Source organism: Manihot esculenta, chromosome 4 (assembly GCF_001659605.2).
Source record: "Manihot esculenta cultivar AM560-2 chromosome 4, M.esculenta_v8, whole genome shotgun sequence".
NCBI classification, from domain to species: domain Eukaryota; kingdom Viridiplantae; phylum Streptophyta; class Magnoliopsida; order Malpighiales; family Euphorbiaceae; genus Manihot; species Manihot esculenta.
This window is the reverse complement of record NC_035164.2, coordinates 34,555,456-34,580,494: the sequence shown is the minus strand read 5'-3', so window position 1 is coordinate 34,580,494 and position 25,039 is coordinate 34,555,456. Positions and strand designations below refer to the sequence as shown.

General features: G+C 31.6%; 3 protein-coding genes and 1 long non-coding RNA gene across 8 annotated transcripts; all 4 read left to right on the top strand.

Annotated features, from left to right (window-relative positions):
• Positions 1–352: 352 nt before the first annotated feature.
• LOC110612913 lies at positions 353–8,730 on the top strand. 3 transcript variants are annotated; one of them, XR_002487535.2, is made up of 4 exons: positions 353–643; positions 966–1,034; positions 1,166–1,267; positions 7,152–8,730. It is a non-coding gene; the product is annotated as an uncharacterized LOC110612913 (long non-coding RNA). The 3 variants fall into 3 exon arrangements; XR_002487534.2 differs by having other exon boundaries at positions 6,670–8,730; XR_002487533.2 differs by lacking the exon at positions 7,152–8,730 and having other exon boundaries at positions 357–643; positions 1,166–1,474.
• A 607-nt stretch (positions 8,731–9,337) lies between these two features.
• Positions 9,338–13,145, top strand: LOC110613943 (dnaJ homolog subfamily B member 6). Of its 3 annotated transcripts, none has more exons than XM_021755369.2 (6): positions 9,342–10,085; positions 10,412–10,505; positions 10,762–10,829; positions 11,239–11,295; positions 12,175–12,435; positions 12,584–13,145. In XM_021755369.2, the coding sequence occupies exons 1-6, from the start codon at positions 9,975–9,977 to the stop codon at positions 12,659–12,661; spliced, it is 669 nt and encodes a 222-aa protein (XP_021611061.1). In that variant the 5' UTR covers positions 9,342–9,974; the 3' UTR covers positions 12,662–13,145. The 3 variants fall into 3 exon arrangements, with proteins under 3 accessions (XP_043812166.1, XP_021611061.1, XP_021611060.1); XM_021755368.2 differs by having other exon boundaries at positions 9,347–10,085; positions 12,588–13,145; XM_043956231.1 differs by lacking the exon at positions 11,239–11,295 and having other exon boundaries at positions 9,338–10,085; positions 12,588–13,145.
• A 4,765-nt stretch (positions 13,146–17,910) lies between these two features.
• Positions 17,911–19,443, top strand: LOC110614033 (dormancy-associated protein homolog 4). The gene is made up of 3 exons (XM_021755483.2): positions 17,911–18,413; positions 18,673–18,753; positions 18,870–19,443. Exons 1-3 carry the CDS (start codon positions 18,152–18,154, stop codon positions 18,875–18,877), a joined length of 351 nt encoding a protein of 116 aa, XP_021611175.1. The 5' UTR covers positions 17,911–18,151; the 3' UTR covers positions 18,878–19,443.
• A 1,867-nt stretch (positions 19,444–21,310) lies between these two features.
• LOC110612792 (trihelix transcription factor ASIL2) lies at positions 21,311–23,169 on the top strand. The gene has a single exon (XM_021753594.2). The coding sequence runs from the start codon at positions 21,733–21,735 to the stop codon at positions 22,816–22,818; it is 1,086 nt and encodes a 361-aa protein (XP_021609286.1). The 5' UTR covers positions 21,311–21,732; the 3' UTR covers positions 22,819–23,169.
• Positions 23,170–25,039: the final 1,870 nt, after the last annotated feature.

Here is a 25,039-nt window from a genome sequence, read left to right as displayed (position 1 = left end):
TACTTATCATGAATTTTTCCACGAAGGATCTGCACAATGTTATTGGGTTAAGTGCACGTCGTAAGCCACCAACTCTCTTCTAGAATTCAAAACGTTTGTTTATTTATTAAGATTGTTGATGTTTTCGTCCTCAAAGTTATATTGAAAATGGATGGTTTGTGATTTTGCTTTTGTTTGGTTTAAAGGCCTGAGATGCTCAATATTTGATGTACGAATTAAACGTAATATATTGTACCGACGTACTCATTTTGTACCACTCCGTATGAGAAATGGTTTTAGGGTTAAACTTAAATAAAAAATATTTTAAAAAATAATTGTTTAAATATTATATATATATATTGTTTAAAATAATTATTACAGTGTCTGTTGTTTTCTATTTTCCAATCCCTAATATCCATTTCAAAATAAAAACATCGGATTTGGTCATTTTCGTCTTTTGCGTTGTGTAGCTCGATCTCAGAGGGAGAGGGATTGGTTTGATCTAGTTCGGTTCTGTTCAAAACTTCTGTTCTGTTCGATCCTCGTATTTTAGCTATTCGGTTATTTGACTCGATTCTCATATTTTATTCGCCTCTATTATTACTCGGATGTGATGGTTTACGGTGATCGGTGACTGACGCTACTACTGCTAATCAACATTGGCGTAAGCTCTCTCTTTCTCTGTTTCCTGTTGATGCTTTTAATTTTTCAAGCCGAAAGCTGTATCAATTAGTAATGTATAAAATATATAAGATAGAATTGTTATTCTCACGGGATCCTTCAGCATTTCGGTTAATTGAAATCGAATCATTCCTTTGCTTTAATTAGCATTTTAAAAGCTTAGCATCAAAATTTCAGATTTATTCTCGGAAATTTTGCCTTTAAGTTGATGTGCTGGATGCTCATTTGCTTCGCTTCCAGATGATGATATGTGAAGGATCTCCGTTATCCTGTTTGATAGCTTTTGTTTATTTGTTTTTGTGTAGGAAGTTTGAGGTGGAATTCTAATGTCCAGGTTTAGAGCAGTTTGGCAAGCTTCTTTAAATGCAACAAAGGTACTATATGATTAGTTTTGAAAGCTTTAAGCTGGTGTATCTTGTGCATGTAAGAATTATAGTAATTGCAATATATTGAGTTTTGATGGATGTGCCTGTGTTTTTATTTTCTTTTTCATGCGAGATAACAGCAATGGCAATATTCTTTTGCTGAGACGAAAACTCAAGTTGCTATGGGAAAACTCCTTACAGAACTTATTTTTGTACCCAAATACAACTGGTATATTGGAAAGGTCAGTTTAAGCATGATGTTACATCATATGCTAAAGCTAGTTGGTTGAATTTTTATTTTTATTTTTCAAATAAATTAGTTAATTAGTTGGATTGTTTAATGGATGTGTTTAAACTAAAGAATACTCTGCTCAAGTTGCCTTTGCTTTGTTTTTCTTATTCTGTGGATTAAGAATAGAGTGCTATAACCACATGGCGGTAAGACACCATTTTCTTGTGCATTTATGTAGGTTCTTCGAAAATAGAATAACATTTTATTTGGCACCTTATTTCAAATAACTTTTTCAGATTCCTCTCCCTCGATGTTTGCCAACATGGAGAGGAAAGGTTATAATAGATACGGAGCTAGAAATGAATCAATCCCGTGTTCTTGGCATGTCACTATCTGTTAATAGAGAAGGTGGTATCCAAGATGCTAGGTCAGGACCAGGTGATTTCAGAGTTTAAATTGATTGGATCCAAGCCATAAGGACATAGTGAGTGAAGGAAACCTTTTCTGAGAATTTTGAAAATGTTTGTGTTGCATCTCTATGTATTTCTTTTCTTCCACTTTTGAGGTATAGTGACGTAGTAGCAATTTATTACAAAGGTTTCGGGTGTGATAATGTATAAAAAAATAGGACCCGATATCGTGACACGTGTACATGTGAATCGAAAATTTTTTCATCTGGTCAGACCGGGTAGTAAGAAACCCGATCTATTGAGTATAAAAAATCAAACTAGCAACGTTCCTGAGTTTATCCAAGTCCGGAACTGACACACCGACTTACTCAAAGACTGGAGGGGAAGGACAGACCGACCTCCTCAAAAACCCATACTACAACAAGGCTTTAAACGCCGGAAGGAGCTCATTTCTATGCACATGAAGTCAAGTAAAGATGCTGACCTTCTATGAGTTGGTTGCCTCCTTAGAGCTCGAATGAATAATCAGGGTTAAAAGAGTCTGGCAAAGAGTCAAAATGCTCGGGAGACGCTTGAGGGCAATTGGCCGAAAAAGTGTTTAAAGGTAGAGAGCCCAAGAGATGACAAAGTAAAAGCGCTCAGATAACAAGTCGAGGCTAAAGAGTTCGGAAGGACAAAAAGCTAAATAGCTTGGATGAAGACTCGGGCTGAAAGCTCACAAGTGAACATAGAGCAAAAGTGCTCAGACTACTATGGTCCAGGACTAGAAAAGCCTGAAACGCGACAAAAGCAAGAAGAGTTTGAACAGAAAATTCAAAGATAGAAGCACGAAATATGCAAAAAGGCAGAAATGCTCACAAGTGGACTAAGGGCAAAAAAGTCCAGAAGCATACTCAGGGTTGAGTACCCAGAAAATGCAAAAGAGCGAAAGGCTCAAAGAAAGAAGTCAAGGTTAAGAACTCGAAAGAGCAAAAAGGGTTCAGATAAAGAACAGAAAGAGCTAGGAACTCGAAATGAAGAATCAAGGCTTTGAGCTCCAAAATGCTTAAGAGCAGATAGCTCGGAGGAGCAAAAATGCTCGGAATAAACTTGAGGCAAATAGCCCAGAAAACGCTTGAAGGCAAAAATGTCCAAAAGTTACGAAGAGCCAAAGAGGTCAAAGAAAGAACTAGCGCTAAAAAGTCGGAGTCGGGCAAAAAATCAAGGTTAAAGAGTTCGGAAAAGAGATAAAATGCTCGTAAAAATAGTCAGGGCTAAAGAGTCTAGAATGATAAGGAAAACCAAAGAGTTCTCTTAAAAGGCTGCATGAAATGCTTATTAAAAGACCCGGGGCTTAAAACTTGGAAGACGTCTCAGAGTAAAATGCTTAGAAGAAGACTTAAAAGGCAGACCATTAAGGTAAAGTCGGAAAGGCAAGGCTAGAGGGGCAGAGCACCCAAGTCGGACCTTCCAAAAGAAAAAACTACCAAGATCATACTTTTCATGAAAAATACCACCAAGATCAGATCTCCCGAAGAGATGATTATCTAGATTTAAAATTTCCTCTCTCGGTTTGGTCTATGTTAAGTTGACCAATTCCATTGATCGCACTTCCTTTCGAAATTCATAAGTGTTAACCAAACGAGCAGGTAGTGTCGAATTAGCAAGATGGCTTCTCTTCTCCGACTGTCATAAATAACAGTCAGAGAAGTGAGGGCAACTGATAACGTATAAAAAATAGGACCCTCTAATATCGTGACGCATGTACACGTGAATCGAAAGTCTTTCTATCTGGTCGGACCAGGCAATAAGAAGCCCAACTTATTGAGTACAAAGAACCAGACGAGCAACACTTTTGAGTTTACCCAAGCCCGAAACGGACAGACCGACCTCCTCAAAAGCCTATTATACAACAAGGCTTTGAAAGTCGATGTAGCCGACTTCAGTAATCGGAAGGAGCTCACTTCTATGTAGGTCGGATGAGCCCGGCACGACTTGATGAAGTCAGGGTAAAAATATCGACCTCCTATAAGCTGATTGCGTCCTTAGTTCAGCACAGGGGTCACAAACCGGGCGGACCTTCTATGAGTTGGTCGCCTCCTTAGTTCAACACAGGGATCATAAGTGCGTATGTAGAGGGTACAAACCGGTTAGCTCTGCATTTATTGTCCTATAGTATATCATTAATGTACTGCTTGACACACTTGCACAAAAGTATCTCCCCTCCATCAGAAGGGGATATTGCACCAGGGACATCAACTTTATCCAAAGGTATATACCTGACTAACCCAAAAAGGGGAGCTCTCTTTCTCTAAAAATGGACCTATCTCTCTCTCGAGTCACACAGGGAAAATCCAAAACCACTATTCTATTCTCTTCTCTTCTCTGTTTTACTTCCTTTAACTCCATAAAGTTTCTAAATCTGACTTGAACGTTGAAGGGTCTCCACCGGAAACTTCCGCGGTGGTCCCCTGACCGTATTCTTTATCTTACAGGCCACATTTCTTAAAACCAAGTATAGAGGCATTTAACGGACCGATCACAGAACAATGATCAACCCGGCGAATCAGACCTCTGTTTAGGTGTCCTCATTTGGACGCCTCTCCGAATCTCACCATAATTAGGGTATTATAATTGGGCAGGCTCAAACATGTAGGATCTTTTCATTTATCTAAAGATGCTTAGTTGTTAGTAGCATTCAACCTCGTAATGCATCTGATCCTTAAGATTTGTAGTAGTTCTTGTTTCGTTTTGTAGTTCCTCCCTCTTCTTTCTTATGAAAAAGGGCTAAAGTGTAGAGAAGTAATCCTTAGACTACTTTGCCAGTTTGCCTAAAGCAACTGTAAGGTTTGTTTTTGGGGCCTTGCCACTGTTATCATGAAATGCCTCGGAAAATGTTTGTAATTGTGTTTGGAACCCCAGATGCATTAACATGCAGCGTCCTCATTCTTCACAAACGAGTTTCTTAAATATCCCTCCAACGACAAAGATTAGAGTACACTAATCAGGTGAAATTCCTTGTCCTTGCATCAGGGAATTATGATGCATTAGTATTGCATGCTTTAGCAAAAACGTCATTTTCTATGCTATTGTGTCATTTAGATGCCTCTGCCTTTCAGATAGTTCTATTTTTTTTGCCTTGATCAGAACTTCCATGGACTTCCAATCTCAGGCAGTTGCCCCTTTGGTTTAAATTTTAGTTCAAAAATTATATTCAACTAGCCTAAAACTTTTGAGCTTGGGAAGTTTTATCAATTGGCAGCGATATAATGTTGAACCTACTCACACCGTGGTTTTAAATAAAGGCCTTTATATTACCTAAAAGCCATTATTTATAGGTTTTTGACCATTTCGTTACTATTGCATCCGTTATTTAAAGTACAAGAAAAATTTGTTCCTATAACGTCAATTACGGCCATTATATAATGATTACGGCCATTATATCGTTATATTACCGTTAAGTAATGGTAACAACCCATATCTTTTCTCTTTCAAGCCATATAGGGCAACGTTCAATTTCCTTTTCTTAGATTGAAAAGTTTTTGTATTGTTGTATCTCACTTTTCTTAAATTTTTATAAAAAATTAACTATTTTCTATAATGTCTCACTTCTTTTTTCTTAAACTAAGGACATCAACTATCTTCTAATTCTATATGTTCATACCTTATAAAATGTAAGTTATTTATTTTTGTTTTGCTTATTTATTAAAGAAAATAATATTGGATGCCAAATTCTTTTTGTTAAATTTGGAGCATGAAGAATTATTTTTTACTATTCATGTTATCTACATTGTTATTTAGCTATAAATTAATTATTGTTAAAGATATTTAATAATGATGGATTGAATATCTTTGTTTAATGCATTAATGTTTATTATTTAATTAGATATCTTAATTATATTCATAATTTTAAATATTTTTTTCATTTCCTAAACTATGCAAATTTTTTAAATAAATTATGTTCCGGTAAGCCGTTACCGTTACAATACAGCCCTTACATTGCTTTTGTTACGTGTGACCGCGACTGGGACAGTGATTTATATCCATGACTCACTCTTTCTGCTGTAAATGATTTGGGTTAATGGCCCAACCCACTCTGATTATGTGCTTCTTCCCCTTGTACGAACAAAATGTGAGCAAGTAAAAAATCCCAATTATTGCCATGGTTGAAAAGATTTCGCCAAGTGGGGTTTATCATGCAACAACCAGCTTCTGGTTGGACCAACAAAGACTGTTTTTTTATAATTCAGAAAATTTTGGAAGTATAATTTTGGGTGACATGAAAAGGACCTTTCATGTTGTGCGGTTAATCAATTAAATCCTTTCCTTATCATCTGTCTTTTAGTTTACAACCATATGACAATTAATATCCATCACAAGTCACTAGCTTGCAAGTGCCATCCCCCTTCTTGCTTTTCTTTCCCCCTTACATCCAGTGTATTACACCAAATCAATTGATGATTGTCACGTCCAAGTGTTTTGCACTAGGCTGCTAAATGGCTGCGCCGAATAGCACATTTCAGTATCCAACCATGCAAGGTTGGAGATGCCAATTCTCAACAATCAACATCCGTTGTTTTCCTGTCATAGCTTTTAAAACTTTTATGCTTTAAACTTTTGTAGCTTTACACTGTAAAAGCTATTAATCTTGAACCACTTGCACCAAGTTCTCCTTTTGTGCTCTTCTCCCGATCAGTTTGTTGCTAGTTGCAATGTTAGATTCTACTGTTAATATAATTCTTGCATAAAATGATGTTAGTGAGCCTGTTGGAAGTTGAAGTTGAAGAAAGAACTGTTTGAAACAGTTGTTGTACTCTGTAGATAAGAGACTTTTTCAATTCAGCCAAGTCATAGCTTGAACAGTTTATTTCAGATTGAGTCTGTCAAAAGAGAAGTAACTAGTAAGTACGATGTACAGAGTGCATACAAGGAAGGTCAAAAACCACAAAAAGTGAAAATGAATGCAGGAGCAAGTACTGGGTGGTATCTGACAGCTGACGTTATTGCTTTTGTTGTTGTTTAGTTAAATCCATGGATTGCCACAAGGTGAGAGAGTTGGGCTCACTAGAATAAATAGGAGGACCCACGCACTTCTGGGAAATGCACTTCTGGGAAATTCACTTCTGGGAAATTTGCACTTCTGGGAAATTGACTTCTGGGAAATTGATGGCTGACGTTTCCGAGCACACACTTTATATATCCCCATCATCTCTGTCTCATGTCTAAGTTAAGCGACTTGCCTGCAATTGCTGACCAGATAACCCCAACATCACCGTTTCTAGAGAATCTCAGCTAGCAATTTTTGCAGCCTTGTTTTGTAATGCCACCGCCCTTATCTTTCTTGCTTTGAAACCACGTCTTGTTCACTGTATCCAATACTCACTGTATCCAATACTCTCCATCCTAATAATAATTTTATTTATTCTTAAAAAAATATTTAATCAATAAATTTGATAAAATTTATAGAACTGGCTGAAATAATAAAAATGTACTTACTCGCTGTAGAGTTGTGATTGATTGATTGAGGTAGGCAATAAATTGGAAAACGTGAAGTGAAGTTTCGGACATGTTCTACAGAGAGTGGAGTGCAGAAGAGGCACGTGCTTTCGAGCTCATTCTACACACAAAGTGTGGCTCTAATTCACTTGGCCTTTGGATTTTCTACCTGTTTCTATGAACCATGCACTGCTTCCCTTCCCTTCCGTTGTCAGGGATTGCTTTATCATTTCTCTATCTACTCTTCATTGATTTCCCCATTTTCAAATATATATATATGTGATTATGCAAAAGAGAATTAAAGATTTTTAAAATTTTGAAAAATTTTCATTTTTATTTTTAATGAGAAATCGGTGGTTTTTTCTTTTATAAAATTTAAAAAAATAAAAGAATTTTAATTATTAATTTGATTAAAAAAATAGAGTTGGATTAAATTCAAATAAGACATGTTAGTGAAAGTTAGGAGTTGGATTGAGATTATAATGGGATGAATTTAAATGGAATTAGAATTTACTAAGCACTTGAATTAATTGTTTTGGTTAAATTATTTTTTATTTAAAAAATTGAAAGAAATATTAAATTTAACGAATATAAAACAAAATCAAAAAGTTGTGGAACGAAACTATATATATATTAAATAAAGCCCAAGTCTATTGTGATTAATTTTGATCTCCTCAACCAATATAGACCGATATGATGTTACTTGTATAAATTCAAAAAAATTATTATTTAATTTTATAATATAAAAAAATAATTATCACTTTAGTAAATATGTTTGCTAGTTAAAAATATAAATGGATAGAGTAACTGTAAAAATTAAATTACTAACGGATAAATTAAATTATTAATGAATATTATTTTTTAATTTTGAATATATTTTAAATTCGATTATAACTATTAAAATTTATTTTATTAAGATCGGGTAATTAAAAATATCTAATTTATTATCCGCAAAAATATCTAATTTATTATCCTTTTAAGTATTGACGATATTTTAGATTTTTAAAAATATTATTAATAAAGAAAGATTAATTAATAAATTATGAATGGCATTAGACTGTTGAGGATGTTTAACTTACAAAAAATGATGGACTTCAATTAATAGTATTAAAGTTGTTTTTAAAATGGTAAAATCTCAAATTTAAATTTTAATCACTTGAGCCAGCCATAATTGGCATAGGAGCTCTATGTCTAACATTTAGGTGACTTCTCCTTATATTAGACTAAAAATGTTATGGTTGATCTCCTTTTGGGCGATCATTAGTAATAAACATAGCCACCTAAAGGGAGCTGTTCTAGTGTTTGCATGGCTATTTCTTTTGGATTGTCGTTCGCTGGTGGTTTGGCTTTCTGTTGTTTTTAACTTGATTGCTCCGCATGTGGACAATGTGGCGAATGGCATGTTTTGCTTTGGCTTAGTTGATGCACTTCGCTGTTGTTGATCGGTGGTAGGATTAGTCTGGTTAACGCAGTGATTTTGGCCGATGGACATCCCAAAGTATTCTGTTTAGTTCTTCGGCTGCATTTGAGCTGGGTTTGGATTTTCTCAAACTAGATTGAATTTTATGGATTGATTTCCATGTTTATTTATGTTGGGATTTAGATTTTGTTGTCTTGATTAAAATTAAAAATTAAATGGATATCCATAAAAATTAAAATATTTAAACTTGATTCATATTAATAATATTTAAATATATTTTAAATTTAATTAAAAATTAATATAAATTATTTGAATTTATTCTAAATTTAATTACTATTGTTAAAATAAATTTTGAATATGTTTAATTTTATATATTTTAATTAATAATTTATATAAAAAATATTTTTAATAATAATTTTTATTTAAAAAATTTTAATATTTCTAAAATATATTTAAATTTTAAATAAAAATATATAAAATCTTTTATAAATATTATTATAAAATATATATTTTTATATTAAATTAATTATTTATATAAACATATTTAGGTGATAGTTACCTATAAATAAAATTTAAATTCGACTTAAATTTTTCATGAATATTATTTTTTAAATTTAAATTCATCACAAAATTAATTATAATTATTTAAATTAATTTTATTAAAATTAAATCAAATTTATCTTAAAATTAATTATAACCATTTAAATTAATTTTATTAAAATTAAATCAAATCAAATATCAAAAACACTTAACTCGATGTCATCCTTAATTAAGATGGAGTGTTATTGAAATTTTAAATGTAACTTATTTTGTATTGATAAAAATGAAATTAATCACAGTAAATTGTAATTAAAAATAAAATAAAATTCGCGTCTAGTCCAACTCCTAGTTTTAAAAGATGAGAAGAATGGGACCATAGTTTTTTCATGTGCCGGCTAAAAGGACCAATAGCAGAACGCAGAACCTTCTCGACGACTAAATCTACCAAAATATCTTCCTCCCCTCAGTCTCTACCGTCCACATGAACCCCAAGACCTTATCTCTGAGATATTTTTATTTTTTCCAAAACACATTATTATTTTATTTTTTTATAAACATTTAAATTATTAAGAAACTATATAAATGCCCGTTTCTGCAGACTTCTTGAGTCACAACATTTTATGAAGCAGAGGGAAATAAGCTGAGCTCTTTCTTTTATTTCTTTTTATTCTCCTCCCCTTAAAGTTGCCCCCCAATAGAAACTGCTGCCAAGTTTCCATGCAGCATCTTTGTGTTTCTTTTATTTTTGGTGATTTCTGTACGTGGGTTTGTGTCTGTACTGTGTTTTAGCTTGGGTCAGTGTAATTTGTCGACAAGAAAGAAGTTTGTTCTTGGGTGTGCCGGTTTTTTTGGATTGTTTTCTGATAGGAATAATGGCAAATGGGGAAGATAAAAGCAAAAGCAAAGACTTCTATGAAGTTTTGGGGTTGAATAAAGGATGCACTACATCAGAGCTCAAGAATGCTTATAAGAATCTGGCACTGGTTAGACCTTAATTTTCCCTGCGTTATTTCTTCATATCACGCCTTAAATTATATGGGTCTTAACCAAATTAAAAAGCTCCCAACTGTGAAATGAATTTTTGCGAAAAATAGAGTCATTGTTCCTGTATTGATTTCATGGAAAATAAGGTGATTCAATCATTCAAATGATGTTTTTCTTTGACTTGAAAAGATATCCTCAGAAAGTTTTTGTTTTGAAGTTGGTTTAGTTGGTGTGTCAATAAAAATAGACTTTTCTGGGAAAGAAGTAAAATATTCCTGGAAAATTGAACATTATAGTGAAAGAGATTTTTGTTTTTCTGGGATAGAGATGGCACCCAGATCGCTGTTCAGCTTCAGGGAATTCAAAGTTTGTGGAAGAAGCCAAACAGAATTTTCAGGCAATACAACAAGCATACTCTGGTAATTTCTCTCAAAACCTTTTTCTTATCTTTTTTTCCCTTTTTTCTTTTACTCTATAATATTCTCCCATTTGGTTTGGATGGCTTTCCTTCAAGTCTTCCATAAAAAAAATAAAAATAAAAATAAAAAACTTGCCAAGTTGCATTATTAGCCAGAAACTATGAAAGGAAAAACAAATTTATTATGTTATATAATTTAATATGATTGAACAACAGAAAAATTTTTGATCTCCATTGTGTCCTGGTTTTGTATACAGTTCTCTCTGACTCCAACAAGAGGTTTCTGTACGATGTAGGTGCTTATGACAATGATGAAGACGATAATGTACGCCCCTTTTTTCTATTTTCTTGGATTTTATATATATTCTTTTTCCCAATTATATATATAATTTTTTTTTAAAAAAAAAAAGTCTATTTTCCCTGTAACAAGTTCCTTGCAGCTAGTGGGATTTATTCAAGCTATATTGGCTGCCATGTCATCCATTTTTGCATTTTTTTTTTTTAATGGACTGGTTCTCCTTACACTTTCAAAAATTCCAATGATTAAAAGGTGGGTTTTATTTATGCATTATTTTTAGGCAATTTTTTTTAAATACTGCTCGTACACTTAGTTTAGCAATGAAATTTGTAGTGTTATTATCTTTTAAATTACTCTTAGGTCCGATTGAGTGTAATTTAAAACAATTAATGTATAAAAACTAATAAGCTATAATTTTTCATACTATTTTGTGCAGGGGATGGGTGATTTTTTTAGTGAAATGGCAAGCATGATAAGCCAAACAAAGCCTAATGTAAGTCTTCCCCTTTAATTGGAATATTTGAAGTGGAATTAGAGATTAGCTTTTTGTGAAATCCTATGTAATTTATAGTTGCTAATGGACCTAACCTTTTGCTTAGTTGACAAATAAAAGAGGCCAATTGGAAACTCACAAGCACAACAGAAAATTCTTTTCTCATATGCCTTTTAATTTTTAATTTAAAATCCTTAAACCATCATGAAAATAATTTTAGGCAATCAGTCCTTGTACTTTAAGACTTATTGAATAAAATTGAGACATTGCTATAGACAGGAATGGCCATATGGGAGACTCATATGATCATCTTTTAGAGATTCTTCTCTCTCTTTCTGTTTTTAAGGAATATTAAAAATAAGTACTGTGCTCTTATATAATAATTCATATACAAGTATATGGGCCAAAACCCTTTATAGATTAGTGATATTGTCCTACATGTTGGAATCCTATGACATCTTAATGGGCCCAACTTAAATATTGATTAGTGTCCACTCAATTCTGTGAGTATGCTTTAAGTTCTAGGGCATGGGCCCTTGTTTATAACCTTGTCTATACTTGAAAAGGACTCCAAAAGTTGGCCTATTTTCATATGGTGGTCCTCATTTGATCAACCATTGAAATATGATCAATGAGAGTATATTCATTGTGCATTTAACTATGTCATTAAATGATTATCTGATAACTTGAAAGTCAAAAATCAAGCTAAATAAAATTAATTTTAATGGTCGAATATGTATATAATAGATTCATGTGTATATATATATGTATATATTTGTTCTAAGGCTTGTTAAGTTTTTTTTTTTTCTCATATGAGTTTGAGCTTACACTCCATATGGAGTATTGATTAATAGCGTATATTATATCTAAATTTGACAGGAAAATGGGAAAACTCTTGAGGATTTACAAGACTTATTTGAAGAAATTTTTCAAGAGGATATTGGGTCATTTGGAGGAAGCTGTCAAGCTGCTGCTAGCACTACTACTATGTCTTCTTCTACCTCTTCTTCCTATGCATCTTACAGTGAAAGTTCCAGTTTCAATTACACAAGTACTTCCTCAGTTATGAACTTCGGGGAGTTCAATGATGTGGAGGATTCTCTTGGCTTTGGGTCTCATTTTCAGAAATTCTGTTTAGGGGTAAGTAAATGTACATTCCTTCTATGGAGTTCATGGTTTTGGCTGGAACTCAAAACTTAAAAAAAGCTTACGGTTTTAAAGGGGACTGCAATATTACTTAGCTTAAGCTGGTTGATGGGTGATGTAGATGTTTGATGGTTCATTGTAGACAGGTGGAACACCAACAAAATTTCAAGAAGGGGAAGGGAGCAAGAGGAAGAGGAATTCAAGGAGGAGCAGGAGGTAGAAGCAGAAAGAAACATGGCAGGAAACAAAATATTCCTTCATCTGGGCTTGATGTGTCCTCTGAAGACCATGGAATTTCTACTTTATGAAACCAGGTTGCACCACCACCACCAACCCACTCATTCCCACGGCTGATACAGAAACAAAACGGCTGCGAAGGAGAAGATTAATTAAGAAGGGGCATTGCCTGGCAAATACAAATCCATTGGCACTACCAACGAATTAACACTGGAAACCAAGCATGGTGGACAAGGGTCATGGTGAAAATTTTGCCATTAATTCCTGGCTGTCCTGTTTGAGCTTTGCTTGGTGGCAGTATTTGCCCCTTGGCTCTTTTAGTGGTCCTCACTGTACGTTTGATTGTCATAAAAATTTTCTTACTTGTACCCCTAGTTTCTTCATCTTTGAACAAGTTTCATATATAGTCTTAGTGAGATTCTAGTTTCTTGTCAATTAAATACTATGCAAAATTTCTTGTTTATTCATGAATTTATGGAATTTAGTACTCCATGAAATGTTTGAATTTATATGCGGAGAAATTTCAATATATAGAAAATTATAAAAATGGAAGTTTTAAATTTAATTTATCATAATTCCATATGCATATTCATGTATAGTTCTTGATGTGGAATTCTGAAGAGTTAATTATGGAACAAGTCAAGTCTTACTCAAAACCTCAATTCAGTTTCAAACAAAAAAGAAATATATAATAATTTCTCCTTAAAATTCTCAAAATGAGCAAGTTTGGGCATTGCCGCTAAGCTATGGTAGTCTTGAGTGGCAATAATCTTCAGAAATGAGCATGAAAAATATTTCATTATCGGAGAAAAATAAATTAATATGAGATTGTGGAAATGTGGTAGATGGAGGTGGGGTCAACATTTCAAATTTAGGACATGCATGGAGGACCCACACCACGTGGATAGGAGGGGCCCACAACTCCAAAAGTGACAGTGAGAGGTAGCGTTGAGTTTGCCCATGAGATTTGAGAAGAAGAAAAAAGAAGTAATAAGACAAGTCCACTCCTTTTGCTTTTCATTAGGGTCTGACATTGAGAGGCGGAGAAACATTTCTCACCCGCTTTCGGCTTTCAAGAGCTAAAGGCCCAATTCAATTATGAATTTAAATTTCAGACTTATTTCTTGATAATTTATTACCAAAATAAATAAATAAATAAATTATGTATACAAAAATTATATACTTAATGATTTCCTAAAAGATCATTTTATATGGTCCACTTGCAAGCTTGTGGCATTTTCCACACTCCCTTCATAATTCTAAGTAAAGAGAAAAATGAAGGTTGTTGAGACAAAAGAAAAATCAATATTGATGGCCATAGATCCCCACATAAGAAGAAGAAGAAATTCAAAGCTTTGGAATAATTAATATTTTTGCTGAATCTGTTTGAATTTGTATACATACATACATCTCAAAATGATCAATCAATATTGTTGTAAAGAAAACACAACTGTGATTTGACGAATTAATAATTATTATAAAATATTGTAAGGATCTGATATGAAACAGCAAAAGCAATTCATAAATACTCTGGGATGATTATGCAAGCAAAGTTGAAAGACAAGGGCAGGCATACGTAGAAAAGGTGGCAAGTTGATGGAATTGTTGTTTTGTGTTGGCATTATTTAAAAACAAAATTTGCCAACCTAAATCTTCATCAAAAGAATGGAAATAGGGGATCGTTAAGAGTCCAAGAAAGGGCGTAGTGTATCTATTTTTGGCAAATGAAATAACAAAAATTGGGAGCAAGTGGCCAAGTTGAGCCATATGCTAGCAATTTAACTTTGGGTTTCCCATTACATGAAAAGAATATGTTTTTAGTCTCGAAAAGTTATATATCGACTTAATAATTAATTTTCTTTGCTTATTATTTTATTATATATATAATAATTAATTAGTGAAAGAGTTCAGCTCTAACACTGTTTTAAAAAGTAATTAGTGTATGGTTTACGGCACATTATCTCCTTTCACAAACGCTGATTTAATTGGATAATTTTTTAATAAATTAAAATAAAATTTTCACTGCTGAATTGTTTTAAACCAAATTAAACCATTAATATTTAATGCATAGCAAACTAAGATAAGAACCCACGAGACGAGACGACCTGAAACTATTAGTTTGAAAATCCCGTGTGGGCTTTGAGCCTCTAAGGAATGAAGACCAATTTGTTGTCATATAAAGCCAATTCCTTTCATTGTTTAATATAATAATTATTGAATTCAACCAGGATCAAGTAAAGGCCATAGCCCTTTCCTTGTAAATATGTTGGAAATTAAGTCTTGCTGAAGAACTAAAAAGGAAAAAGGAAAAGATAATCAAATACTTGTGGGCCGTTTACCAAATATGACGGATATTTATGAGAATTATTGAACTTGATTGATTTTTCTTTTTATTTTTTGGAAATTTTTATAAATAACATAATATATTTATAAATATGATTAAATCGTGCTTGAATATTTTGCTTTAGAAAACACATAAATTATCCATATTCTTATAAAAGATGAAATTTAAAAATAAAAATAAATGGATGGAGGGCTTTTCCTTTGGAATAAATGAAAGAAACATCCAACGCTGCAGAAAATGAGAGGAAATGAATTAATATCTAATTAAAGGTAGGTTACCCCATCACTCTCACAATAATCACTGCTGCGATAAATCCATCAACAAAATAGATTTTGAAACATGTGAATTTTAGCTTGGAAGATCAAGCTATTTGTTATCCACTAAACCAGATTGGCAAAATCTGAATAACTCTCTATCCACTTCTAATCTTATTTCAAACTTTGCTTGGAAGATTCAACCTAATCTTAAAGTTTTCTTATGGCAAGCGCTATTGCTGTTCAAACTAATTTACATCGCAGGTAAATGCAAGTTCATATTACGTGCCCCATCTGTCAACAGGAGCCCGAAACGGTGGAGCATGCACTCTTTTGGTGTGACCATGCTAGAGCATCTCGGTTTGCAAGCCCTTGTGCCTAGAAACCCCAAGTTGGAGTTATACCATCTATATCTAGTTGGTGGACAGATATTATTGAGGAGTATAGGCAACAAAGAATACATGAAAAGGGCTGACTGTGATAGCTTATACAGCTTAGTACATTTGAAAATCAAGGAACAGATTCATTTTTTACAAGATCATGCCAGATCCTGTTCAAACACTGGAGAAAATAAAGTGAGGCGACCTGGATTAGAGACTCAAAGATTTCAGATCAATCAACCCTTAGCAATGGTCGACAAGCATCAAGTGATAGATGGATGACTCCTCCTCTAAGATGGGTTAAAATTAATTGTGATGCAGCTTGGAAAGAGCCTCAAAACCTTTGCTCAGTTGCTGTACTGGTGCGTGATGACAAGGGCCAAATAGTTGATGGGATGATTAAAACCAGACATTGCAATAATACTCTGATAGGAGAAGGTTGTGCGATTTTGTTAGCAGTAACTCTTAACAGTAGAAAGACAATATCAGAATGCCATCCTTATTCAAGTTATTAAAGCAGGTTTATCCTGGGAGATCCCTTGAAATATTAAAACTGTTATATGGGCAATCAAGCACAATATTCACAGATTTTCAAACTATGCTTTCAACCATGTTAGAAGATTTGAAAACGAAACAGCAAATTGTTTAACAAAGTTAGTTGTTTCTAATTTTCTTCCACGTAATTGGTTGTCTAATATTCCTAGAAACCTGCTCCATCTTTATATTAAAGATCGTTCTTTTAATATACAAGAAGTTTCATTGGTTGTCAAAAAATAAAAATATTAGTGGTTGTTCAGTCTTATCCGGTTGACGCGTAAAAACTGGAAATTAAAATAATAATAAAAATAAAAACAAAATAATGACGTTGACCAAGTCATCAATCCCTCCCAAATCCCACTCGGCTTACTTGCAAGTTTTCCCCCCCTCAGGCTGAGGCAGTTTCAATTACAGATAAACACTATTTACGGGAAAAAATTATAAAATAATTGTCACAAATTATTAAGGCTTAAAGGGGAAAAAAATCCTTTTAAATTATTAGATGAAATTATGAATCAATAATAAATTGCTGATAAAACTAATGATGTAATAATTTAATTTTTTGAATTTTTGTGAGAGTTGATTTTGAATTAAAACTAAATTTTATCAAAATTATTAGAATTTTGTAAAAATTATTTTTACATCAAAAATTATGTAATTAGTCTTTGAAGTTTTTTTTTTATTTTATTCTTTTTTTATTTAAATTTGAAATTTATTTTTAATTTTTAATTAATAATTGTTCTTTATAAAAATTGTTTTAATTTAATATTGACTATTACTATTTAATATATTTGTAATTAATATTAATAAATTTATTCTGTTATTTTGTTAATTAAAAAAATAATTTTCATATTTTCAATGATAAAAAATTATGTAAATTTTCAATTTTAAATGTTATAAAAATATTAATAATAATTTTTTAATAAATGTGATAAAAATATTTATCATTTATAAGAATGAATATTTATATGTTTAATTTAAAAATAATAAGACTGATGAGTAAATTAATTCAATTTGAATTTATTATTAATTTGTTTAATATAAAAAATTTTTAATTAAATTTTATTATATTTAAATTGATTCTAAATAAATAAATTTTTTTATGAATAGAAATAAATTATATTGTATTATAAAATTTAATTTTTTTTAAAAGAAAACATATCAAACAAGGGCAATATGATATATTCTTGATCACTTTTTAGCAAAAACAAGAGTAAAAATACCATATCAAAAAATATATTTAGCATTAAATTATAAAAAATATTTATTTGAACACAATTTATCATGGATTATAATAAAAATATTTTTAAAATATAAATAAGTAAATTCTATTATAAAAAATAAATAAATTATCTTATGAATCCATAATAAATGGAGTTTACTTAAAAATTTTCCTTAAATTATATATTTGCATTTTTAATAAATTTTTCTTTACATATTTTACTTAAATACCTAAATTGTTCCAAATAAATAGCCTTCAAATTTGAAAATCTAAAATGGCTTTCCTCTTCACATAAATTTTATTATTTAAATTCAATTCAATTTATTCTGAAATTAAAATAAAACATCTATATATTTAGTTTTTAAACCATAATAAATATTTTTCCTAAAAAAATTACAAAAACAAAATTCAACGGCTGCAAAGAAAGCCAAAATAGCCGGAGCCGTTGTATCATTGTAGCCATTAACATCCACCAACTTTTCCATCATCTTCTCCCTCTGAACTTTCCCTCTATAAAAAACCCTAATCTTCCGTTCTTCACCAGAATAATATTAATAATTAAATTAAAAATAAATAAACACCTCTTTCAACCTCCCCTCTTATCTTCTCTTTGCGTTTCGCCCCTTGTTCTCTCTTAGTAACAGTCGTTTAAGGGACAACAACAGAGATCGCTCTGAACGAAAACTGTTTGATCGAAGGCAAGGCTTGTTTTCGGCTGTTACTTTGAGATAAAACCATGGGATTTCTCCATAAGCTTTGGGACGAAACGCTTGCAGGGCCTGCCCCCGATTCAGGGCTCGGCAAACTGCGTAAGTATGATTCTTTCTCTGCTTCCACAACAAGATCTGCTCCTGCTGTTGTTCCTCATCAGGAAATGGCTATCACTCGAAGCATTACTATTCTTAGAACTCATTCCAATTTCAAGAACCTTTCTGTGGATCCTGGTTCGGCTCCTGATTCTCCTGCTACCCCTACCACTCCTGGGACTCCATTGTCACGTATGTGTTATATTCTTCTTTTCTTTTCTATTCTATTCTTGATTAATTTTCCGTTCAAAAATACTAGGGTTCTTTTCATTTTAATCCATCTTGAAAGATTTAACTGCCTTTTCATCTGTTTGTCTATGAAAAATGATGAATTATGATGATATTTCAAACATCACAAATTGAACGAAAAAATGGAACTATATATTTTCCTATGGTTTCTCACCAACCAAAAACATTTATTATCATTTGAAATTGTAATTATTGCATGCAGCTGGGACACCAAGCGAGGAATTCAAGAGATTGACGAGGAGAAAATCGTCTGCTGATGCACTATATCGTGCTGAGCCCAGAAGTACGATTCCTTGCGATTGGTTTTAATTTCTCCTTTTAACTTTTTCTTCATAGAAACAATAATGTCGCAGAGAAATAAATACGAAAATGATTAATTATATAGAGCGTTGATTGCAGGATTTTGATTGAGTGCTTTGGATCGTTGAGAGAGGAAAGTGACGATTTTGGTTGAAGAATCGGCAACTACATATAAATATAACACTACTACTGTTGTATGTAGATAAAATTCTGATCATATGTTGGGTGCTTCTTCATATGAATGAAGAGATATGAGGACCCATTATGTATATATAAATAAATAAATAAATATTAATAGCTAAAACAAGAGTGCATGGTTCTAATGGATTCAACAATCGCAAAGAAGGAACCAATGCCTGCTAGCTATCTGCTTGTAGGAGTTTACGAGAGAGGAAAATCAACTAGGAAATTAAAACCAACTCTTTTGTTTGGTTTTGAGAGCTGTTTTCAGCATACGTATACATATATTGTGGGGTGTTTGTTTTTATTTATTTTTTCTTTCCTTTTTTGTAATTTTGGTCCTTGTAACTATGGGATCTTTTCTTCTTGGCTTTGTAATTTGGTTTTGTTTGTGATCTTGTACATGTATATATTTATATATATCCAGTACTTTGTATTTGTGTAATCCTCTTTTAGTGAAACCTATTGGAGCTCTATATATAATTTTTATTTTATATTGTAACACTGTCCAGAGAAAATTATTATGAGATTCTTAAATTTTAATGAAATTAATTAATTAATTAATTTTTAGAGTTAATTAAAATATTATTTATATTCTCAAAATATAATTATTTAATCATTCCATTAGTTTAAGCAAATAATCAAACACCAGAAAAACGTTTGCGAGCGTGAAATAGGAGGGATTGGTTAAAAGGGGAGCATGGGCTAACGTAGGGGAAAGGTGGAAGGAGGACCTGAGCTGCTTATGATTGAGGTTTGGTTTCTTACGTTCTTTTGGGTTCTGAAGCTTTTTGATGGGTTGGTGATATCAATTTCTAAATCCCTCTAAATCTACTTCCCTTCCTAATTCTCAGACTCACTCCAAAACATCTATTTCCTCACTCCTCACCACAAGCAATTGCGACCACAAACAGCAAAATATTAATTAATAACCATACCGCCGAAAGCCCAAGCTACTCACACCCAAAATACATTCATTTGCTATTTGATCAATTACAAATTTTTATTGACAGTAACTGCACCAACCAAAACCCAAATGGCTAAGACCAAGAACAAGATGATAAACAGGAAGAATACACAGCATAAATAGTCTCCATTCTTTTATGAAAATTCCTCTGTGGCTCGTAACTCAAATTCTTAATAAAAATAAAACTAAAAGTATTGGTTGGGAAGCCCGCAAACCAACGAAGGGGATGAAAGCTACAAGCTCAAATAGAAAACAACAAAGTGCAAAGAAGAACCAGTCTTGAATCCAACATTAACCCAATAAAAATTCTCTTTTTGTTTATTGAGGCTAATAAAAGAAGTGGAAAATAATGGAGGATTAGGATTTAGGAAGTAAGGGATAATCTAATTTTTGTACAAAGATTTTAGGGTTAGTTTGAATGCTTTATCGTTTATGAAATTAAATATTCTTTTTATCTTATAATTTTTGTTATTTTTTATTTATTTAATTTAATTTTATTTTAAAAATAACCATGTAAAAATATTTTTTAGTATTTAATAAAAATTAATATTTTTAAAAGAATATATTTAAAAGTTAATAAAAAATTATAATTTTAAATTTTGTGTGAAAAAAGTAAAATGAATAAAAATTATAGAGGTGGATAGAAATTAAAAAATGAAAATAAAGAAAACAAAATATATTTGACTTATTTTATATTGTTTCAATAGATTATTAAAATTATTACTTTTGAAAAAACTTTTTAACAAAAACGTGTTTTTTAAAAATATTTTAATATAACTAATATTATTTTGTATGCTTATTTACCAATTTTAAAAAAAAAATATTTCAAATAAATATAAGTAATTAACAAATGTAATCTCCTCATTTTTCATATTTTTTTTCTTTAGTTAATATTTAAATAAAAAAATTGAGAAAAATATTTTTTTTTTCTTTTATTTAATTGTGTAGGAAAAATAAACTAAGGGAAATGAAGAAGCAAAAAATTTTTAAAAAATAGTTTACTTCATATTTAAGAGGAAAAAAGTGCAATCATTATACTCTCACACGTCTAAAAAAAATATTTTAATAAAATAAAGTATGTCAATACTTTATATATCCAATTAATAGAAATTTTTTAAATTAATATATGAATTTCAAAAAAAAACTGAAAATAAGTTTTATTTTAATTTTAAATTATTATCAAAATTATATTAAATGAGTGTATATAATTAAATTCATAAAAGAATTTTTATAATTGAAATATATTAAAACTAATTTAAAGTAATTATAATCAAATGGTAAATATTAAATGAGTCAGAAGTGTTTATTTCATAAAACAAGTGATATGAATGATTCAAAAATTCCAGACCCTTTATTTTTTAATATTTTAAGAAAACCCCCAAATAATATGACAGCTCCAGGGCTCATCACATTCTCGTTCGACAAGAGGGTAGTTTAGGCAAATAATCAACACCGGAAACCGGCAGGCAGCTGCAAAGGCATTTCCGTTAATTCCCATTAACACCATGGTGTTTTCCGTCAATTCATTTCCTTGGATGAAGTTAACACTCTTCAACTACCTAGCCGGCAACTCTCCCCATCACGCCGGTGACGGAAATTCCTACGCATTCCCAATCATATTCCTCCATCTCGCCCCTTCCCCTACTTCTCTTTTCTCCACGTGTCCCCTTCCACTCTCCTTTTCATACCCACCTTCTCCTTCTCCGTCAGCCTCCATTTTTTCCCGTCAACGGTTTCTAATATATAAACATACACACGCTTCCTTGTTAACTTGTAATCGGAATCATCAGATCTAAGCCATTGATTTCTGTAGCTATGGACGATGATGAGGAGATCCAGTCACACACATCGGAGGCTATCGGCTCTCCGTCGCTTTCTCCACCCAACGGGAGAATTACGGTGACGGTGGCCGCAGGGCCTCCGTCTTCTCTTCCTCAACAACAGAACATCAATAACTTGGCATTAACTGTCCCGATCCATCAGCCGAAGACCAACGGCGGCGGAAGGGAGGATTGCTGGAGCGAAGGAGCGACGGCGGTGCTAATTGACGCTTGGGGAGAGAGGTATTTGGAGCTAAGCAGAGGGAATCTGAAGCAGAAGCACTGGAAGGAAGTTGCGGATATTGTGAGTAGCAGAGAGGACTATAAGAAGGCTGCAAAGACTGATATTCAGTGCAAGAACCGAATTGATACAGTGAAGAAGAAGTATAAATTGGAGAAAGCGAAGATTGCTGCGGGTGGTGGACCCAGCAAGTGGCCGTTTTTCGAACGGTTGGATCAGTTAATTGGTCCAACCGCCAAGATCCCTGTTACTGCCGCTTCTTTGTCTAGCAAAGTTCCAATGGGAATCCCAGTTGGGATCCACAGTGGTGGAGCTAGTGGGTCGAACCAATATCAGTTTCATGAAGGGAAGGCTCAAATGAAGAGCAATCAGATAACGAAGAATCATAATGTGAAACCACAGTTTCGAAAACGTTCACAAGTGGAAACTGAGTCATCTTCGGAGGAGGAGGAGGAGAATTTTCCAGACTCGGAGGATAGTTTGCCACCGGAGAAGAAATCAAGGGTGGTGGTGCAGAGAGGAGTGAATACAAAGGAAGTGAAGGAAAGAAAGGGGTGGGGAAATTCAATTAGAATGCTGACACAAGCAATATTAAAGTTCGGGGAAGTTTATGAGCAGGCAGAGAGTATGAAGTTGCAGCAGGTGATGGAGATGGAGAAAACAAGGATGAAATTTGCCAAAGAGCTGGAATTGCAGAGGATGCAATTTTTCATGAAGACCCAGATGGAAATCTCGCAATTGAAGTGCAGTAGAAGGGGAGGAAATGTTAGTCATCAAAACCATCACATCAGTGGTAACAATATCATTCATACTAATAACAATAGTGATAGTGATAATTAAGAGTTGAATTTAGATTTTATATTAATTTAGCAGTAGATTTGTAGGTTTCTCTGTGTTATCCCTTTGATTGTGGAAAACTTGTACTTGGAAATTGAGAATAGGGAACATTAGTAATGTTGATTGCATACTGCTTACTGCGTAGTGCTCATGAAGCTTATTCAGGACGAGTGTCAAATTTGGTTCTGTCATGCAGTAAGTAGTGAGCATATTTTTACGTGTAGCATGCATCTGCAAGAGAATTGCTTCCTTTCCAAATATTGCTGCTGGTGATTATTGGCAATTGTGGATTATTTTGTACAGTGAATGGCGTTCTCTGCATATTAATTAGTTGCTTATAATGAGTTTCCAGAATTGCTTGCTATTGGTAGAGTAGTGAATAGGGATATTGTCCTTTATGTTCTACGTCCTGTCATTGCCAATGGAATTCTTCGTACAATGCTTTTGAAACTGGGGATTTGCCCAGTGATGTATGCAGCTAAGAGATTGGTCAAATCTTGCAGAAATCTCCTTAATTGTCTCCAATGGCCGCAGGAAACTTAGGCTGGGTTTTCAATAAGTTCAAATTATGAAATAACTATTTTCTGATAGAAATCATTAATTGGTTAATTGCATAGTATTACTGGTTTAATAATTGAATTTGAAAATTCAATTTGAAATCGAAATTTAATCATTATCAAGTGTATCACTAGTTCTTCTCCACTTTGATTAGAAGAAAATTCATTTCACAATTGGGATAATATCTTTTAGAAAAAAATTACTATTTAGTCTATATATATTATAAAAAATTTATTAATTAATTTTTAGATTTTAAAAAATAAATTAAAATGTTATGATATTAAAAGTGTATTAAGTTAATCTTTCTATTAATTTAAAAAGTTAAATATTCTACTATTTTGCTCCATGATTTAAAAAAAATTATTAATTAATTATAAGAAATCTATTAATTATCTTTCATTTTAAAAGTATTTTAAATTTTTTTAAAATTTAATGATTAAAATTAAATAATAAACTAATTAATAGATTTTTAAAATGTTAAAAAGTTTTAATATATTTTTAAAAAAAAAAATTAATTAATAAATTTTTTATAATATAAAATTTAAATAATAACTTTTTATAAAATAATATTTCTTATTTTTTTGATGAACGACGTTACTGAAACTGTCTCATTTGAATTTGATTAATTATTTCAATAGTTAAACTTATTTTGTATTGTTTTTAAACTCAGTTTTATATATTTAATAGTTTTAAAAAATATTTAAATTTTATTTAGTTAAAATGTAAAACTTTGAAATTCACAACTGTTATCATAAAAATTTTATTTTATATGTAATTGATTAATTTATATCGAATTTATTTTTTTTTTGAAATTAATGTATAAACTTTGTAATTGATTAATTCAAATTTATATAAGCTTTGTCTCCGAACATATTAAATTAAATACTTAAAAATATTTTATTTGTTATTGTTTGTACAAAAAATGAAAATTGTAAATTATTTTATCTTCACTTAATTGCTTGCGAATATTATATATAAAAATTAATATTGCACAAAATTTTGTCTTGCGACCAAAGTATCAAATCATGCAAGATTTTCTTGCAGTAGTCAGAAAATACAAGAATACGGAATGTCGGTGAGAAAAGGAAAATATGAGTTTTTCTTAATATGATTTTAACTTTATTTTTTATTTTCATTAAAAAAAGCGAGAAAAATAATTTTTATTTTTTATTAGATATTTTCCCATTAATTTATAAAAAAATAAATAAATGTTATTTTATTTTGAAATCACACTTATGTTTTTATAAACAAAATAAGAAAAAAAATAATAAACAACGTAATGATTAGTTTATAAAAATATAATAATTTTTTCCACCCTTCAATTTTCAAAAATAAATACATTTTTTTCTTTTTTCACTTTTATTTTTCTTCTCCCTAAAAAATCACTTATTTTTTTTATACTTCATATTATTTTATAAAAATTCTATAATAATAACAAGATATTTTCAAAAATTTAACTAATATTACGTAACGAGTTTTTAATGTGTCGGATATCTTATATACGATCGATTTTATCTTCACATCATTAATAATTAAGTCTAAATGTTAGAATATTTTAGTTGTAAGGTTATAGTACATAGGCCAATTTGCAATGTTTTGTATTTTATATTTGAGATGTATTAATTCTTTAATTATTTGTTTCGTAGAATTACTAATATAGACTACT